The 5,897-nt window shown below is 31.2% G+C and overlaps 1 protein-coding gene across 1 annotated transcript; it reads left to right on the top strand.

The window, feature by feature from the left end:
- Window positions 1–673: 673 nt before the first annotated feature.
- On the top strand, window positions 674–1,858 carry LOC142525035 (protein EXORDIUM-like 3). The gene is given in 2 exon segments (XM_075629204.1): window positions 674–1,338; window positions 1,341–1,858. Coding segments are annotated over 2 exon segments (1,071 nt in total). The 5' UTR covers window positions 674–704; the 3' UTR covers window positions 1,778–1,858.
- Window positions 1,859–5,897: the final 4,039 nt, after the last annotated feature.

Raw genomic sequence — 5,897 nt, 5'->3', positions numbered from 1 at the left:
GGAAAAAGAGGACCACTCAAATGACCACACTACCCCTACAAAACCGAGAACAAATTCGGGTCGGATCGTACGACCCATGGGCACATCACCATCAATATCTCACAGCTGTAGGCCCCCATCTCTCCACCTACACTTTAAGGATCCATCTGTTCTCCATTACCACTCCCCTACGGCCCACCCCCTCCCATTGTCACCGGTTAATTCCGTACAATGTATGTATTCCTGCAATGGTTTTAAGGATTTAAAATATATGAGACGTATTTATTCAATCCATATATGTAATAAAAGTTATATTTTTTAAACATCTAAAAAGTAAAAAAATTATAAATTTTACCGAAATTATGGTATATTACACAATATTTTTAAAAAAATTATATTTTTTTACTTAAATTATTATATATTATACAACATTTCTTCGTAATATAACTAAGAAAAAATTATACATTTTAAGTGAAAAATTATATAATAAGGATAAAAATTAATAATTTGAACTCAAATCATCTAACATAAATTATATAATATTCTTCCTATGTATAAAAACAGTAAACATAATCGCAATATATACTGTCATTATTATGAATAATAAATAGAGGACCTCAATAGTGTAGTTGTACATGAAAATCACCGTGCAAGGTTAAATTTACAGCAACCCTTCCCCACCAGTTCAAATATTCTTCCTATATATGTAATGTATTTCCCACTATATGTCACATTTCTCTGACACTAATCACCACCACCGCTCAAGCAAATCTAAAATGGCACTAGCACCACCGCTCACGGCGGCGATAACTCTTGCGCCGCTGGTTCTGTTCCTGCTCTCTGGGTCCGTCATTTGTTGGCGCCCATGGCCCAACACTCGTCCCAACAGCACCGATTTTCTCTACGGTGGGTCGAAAAAGTACGAAGGCTCATCGGAATTTGTTCACTTGAAATACCACATGGGACCTGTTCTCACCGCCAATATCACGGTCTACCCCATATGGTACGGCACCTGGCAGAGCTCCCAGAAACGGATTATCCGTGCCTTCATCGGCTCCATCTCCGCCGTCGACTCCAAGCCACCCTCCGTCGCCGGCTGGTGGAAGACCATCCAGCTTTACACGGACCAAACCGGAAACAACATATCCCAAAATGTTCTCGTCGGCGAAGAGAAGAACGACCGGTTATACTCCCACGGGAAGTCCCTCACCCGCCTCTCTGTCCAATCGGTGATAAAATCCGCCGTCACTAGCACAACTCGCCCGCTTCCTATCAACCCGAAAAGCGGGGTCTACCTCCTCCTCACGTCGAGCGACGTCTACGTTCAGGACTTCTGCAACAATGTTTGCGGCTTCCATTACTTACTTTCCCTTCAATAGTCGGCTACACGCTGCCATACGCTTGGGTGGGAAACTCCGCCAAGCTCTGCCCTGGCGTGTGCGCGTACCCCTTCGCCGTACCGGAGTATATCCCTGCGAAACCGGTGAAACCGCCCAACGGCGACGTGGGGGTGGACGGGATGATTAGCGTGATTGCCCACGAGATAGCGGAGTTGTCCACGAACCCGTTGGTGAACGCCTGGTATGCAGGTCAGGACCCGGTTTTCCCCGTGGAAATAGCCGATTTGTGCGAGGGTATTTATGGAACAGGTGGAGGTGGGTCCTATACAGGGCAGATGATGACCGGTAGAGATGGTGCCACGTTTAACATGAACGGGATCCGACGGAGGTTCTTGGTCCAGTGGGTTTGGAATCATCTGTTGAATTACTGCACTGGCCCTAATGCTCTTGACCAGTAAATGAACTCTTTTTTATTTTTATTTTGAATATTAAATTTTTTTTTTATGAAATGGGATTACTTTTTTTCTTTTTGGTTTGAATTTTTTGTTTATTTTTTTAAAATTTTTATTGGGTTTTATTGGATAATTAGTTTAGTTAGTTAAATGAGGCCTAAACAGCTAAACTTCACTTTAATCTTCGATTAAGCAGCATGAAATAGTAGATGGGATGATTCAAGAATTCTATATTTGAAAAGAAAATGTCACTCTCTGAATCTTTAAAAATTGGCTCATTTGGAAATTGGAAGCCATTTGAAATTCAATATCTTTTTAGTTTCCAAAAAAAAAATATTCAATATCTTTTTTCAATTTCAAATTTCTCATTTTTAAAGAATTTTAGATGAAGTTTATGTACTTCTTGAAATTTTAAAATATCCGGTATTGTTTGGACCATTATTCCTAATCTTTTACTGTTCAATTAACTGTGGTGTGGGTAATTTTTCTGTATTTCAAAGTCTCTTTTATTTTGGTTGTTTGTCTTCGGAAGTAGACATATTAAAGCATAATTGCAAATGATTTATGTAATATGTTGTTAGAATTGTTTATTAATCAAGAAAAAGTAAAGTTATTTTAGTCGTATGACAAAAATTTTCGTGAGAAAGTCTCACGGTTCATATTTTGTGAGACATAAATCTTATTTGGATCATGCATGGAAAAATATTAATTTTTATGTTAAAAGTATTAATTTTTTATTATGAATATCGGTAGGATTGATCCGTTTCACACATAAAGATTTGTGAGATAGTATCACAATGTGAGACAGTATCACAATAGAGCTATTATAATTATAATCTTCTAAATTTTGCTCCGTGTATTTTCTATTGATAGATTTAATCAAAAATATTTAATTACTAATGAAAAATAACTACCGTAAAAAAGTTAATATCATACGTCATCCTTTGAGATTTTTGTTTTGATTTTTTAAATTTGAAAATTTTGAAAAAAAGGCAAAAGGACAAAAAGAAGTGAGGGAAGATGTCCAAAGCAAAAGAACTTTTCTTTATTTATTTATTTAATTATTTTTATTTAAAAAGTAAATATATATATTTAATTGTATTTCCATAAATGATGGAGTAACGCTTTAATAATGTGAAAGGGAAGCTTGTTGTTGCATACTTTAATAAGAAGTTAGAAGTTATGGCAACAACTAAATCCAGTTCATTAACATTAAATGACTCCAAGAGTAGCTAAACATGCACATCTTTAAGGAAGTGGTTCACATTTAAATTTTTATTTAAGACATTAAATATATTTTTGTGTATTTTATTTTAGTTTGCTTGCATTTTATTATTCCGAGTTCGAAAGAAATATATATGTAAATGAGTAGGTCTGTTGTGAGACGGTCTCATGAATCTTTATCTGTGAGACGGGTCAATCTTACCGATATTCACAATAAAAAATAATACCATTATCATAAAAAGTAATATTTTTTCATGGATGACCTAAATAAGAAATATGTATCACAAAATATGATCTGTGAGATCGTCTCACACAAGTTTTTATCTATGTAAATATATTATGTATATATGTTCGTACGAGATTAAATGTTTGTCGTTTTAATAAATTTATTTTATTCCAATAATGAGTATTAATTTATGTATGTTTTATGTTTATATTTTCGATGAAGTTTGACAGAAGTTATTTATTTTAAATATGTCATGAGGTATTATGTTTGATATTTTAATATTGTAATTTATATGTCACGAGGTATATTTTAAAACTAAGTTTTGACATATCATGAAATAACTTAGATTATTATAAAATAAGTTTATTATCATAATCTGCAAAAACAGACATGATGCTACAAAAGTAGTACAATATTGTTTTTGGAAAGACGTGCACGAGATATGATATAATTTGTTAATATATTTAATCTTTTTTAAAAAATAAAAATAATATCTTGAAAAATGAATTGGTGGCCCAATTTTTAAATAAATCAATATTTAAATTCAACTTTCATTTTTTAAAAAAGTAAGATTGATGGAATCATTTTAGAAGAAATAGCAATTTTGTTTTTGTTTTTGTTTTTGTTTTTGTATTTATCAAATTACCATTTTGATCATTTATATTTTAATATTTCAGTTTTACTATCCTTTTTTCCCTTGTAATTTAGTTTTTTTTATGAAGTAACATAAATATATGAAGTGCAATTTCAACAGTTTCATGAGAAAAATATTAGAATTGACTATAATTGAAAGATATAAAAATTTGACATCGTAGACAATCAAAAAATTATCAATAATAAAATATATAAACACAATATAGCAATTGTTACATAATTTTATTAATCAAAGCATAGCATACTGTGAAAATCCAAGACAAGACTAACTTAAAGCTCAAGAAAATTTCAGCTTTTAAATCAAAAAATGTCTCATATTTTCAGCCCAATATAAATAAGAGTTGTTGTCTAAGAATTTTTTCTACTTTAGCAACCTTTTCAACAACTTTATTCACGTTATTCTCAACTTAAGATTAAGTAAGTGAGCTTATACATATGTTTTAAAATAATAATGTTCTTGTTTTTGAAAACTCGACCGTACACTACTCGTTTCATGTCATTTGATTACGTATATGTTTCGTTCCGCATGATTCATTTCTTACACTATGAAATCTTGAAAATAAACCGTTAAAATTCGAATTAAAAGTGGTTAGGATATTTCTGAAAACATGATAAGATAAGATAAGATAAGATAAGACCCTGATATGGTGGGTTATAATAACTAATATATGATCTCACTCCTTTAAATGAGTAAAAATCATGGAATTTTCGGTATATCATTGATAAATAGATGAATAACAGTGTCATGTATAAGTTTTTGCTTCAATTATTTTATATTTCGTTGCTTTGTTTCGAATTATGTATGGTTGGCTTATGTCTTGATTCATGTTGTAACATGTTCTACGACATGTCACTTTTGAACTTCTATTATATGTATATTTCGATATTCTGTGCACAAATGACCCTAACATGCTGAATGTTTCCCAAACACTCATCTCCTTAATTCCCCCTCTAGGTAAGAGCGAAGATCTATTGGAAGTGGATGAAAAACAAAAATTTTGGGGTTGGTGATAAAGTTCGAGACATGAAGTTTCAAGCATCAAGTTTAGTTGATTTTCTAATACGTTATCACTTTTGTATTTATGTTATACGCTGTACAAACAGTTATGATTTATGTAATAGACTGGATTTTAGTTATTTTATGTACTAGATGACTTATTATTTAAAGATTTTAAATTATTAAAAAATAACTAAAACTCGTCTCGATCTCGGAAACGTGACACATGACATATATTAAAGTACATGTAGCATTGTTGCGGTTCGTGAATCTCACTACTTCACTCGAGCACTGTTTTTCGTTTCAAAAAATATATTAGAATTTATTTTATGACGAAAATATTATGTCGATCTAAAGCAAGAATACATGCGTAACTAAATTAAATATTTCTCTACTTTTATGATGATATTTTTTGAAAATAAAAATTTTATACTTTCATTTCTCATATAAAAATTCATCTTGATCGAAAGAATAACACAAATATTTATGTGATACAACGATACGATCATTTCATTATTATCAATTGTAAATTAAAAATCCATTAAAATATGATAAAATGAATTTAATTATCTAAACTCATTAAAAAAATAATTAATTTATTGATCAAATAAAAAATTGACCTACCTAGCTTAAAATCGATATATTATTTTTTATCAGTAAAAAAAACATGATATTTTCAAGAAAAACGATACATGCACGGCAAAATCAATCCCATCCCATCAAAAATTAGTACAATTAGCACATCCCAAGGTTGCTTTTTCTCCTCCTAATATTTACGGGTAACACCTGCTTTGGGATTTGAGCCCTCCTACCCCCAAACCTTTATTTATTTATTTATTATAATTTTTCATTATTTTCATAAAGTTACGTAAAGTTAAAGTCAACACGTTTTATATAAATCATATTTAACTTAAGACTAGATATCTCGTAAGATTATCTCACGAATCTTTATCTGTGAAACGGATTAATCTTATCGATATTCACAATAAAAAATAATACTTTGAGTATAAAAAATAATATTTTTC

Source organism: Primulina tabacum, chromosome 14 (genome assembly GCF_025594145.1).
Source record: "Primulina tabacum isolate GXHZ01 chromosome 14, ASM2559414v2, whole genome shotgun sequence".
NCBI classification, from domain to species: domain Eukaryota; kingdom Viridiplantae; phylum Streptophyta; class Magnoliopsida; order Lamiales; family Gesneriaceae; genus Primulina; species Primulina tabacum.
This window is presented reverse-complemented; position numbering and strand designations above follow the sequence as displayed.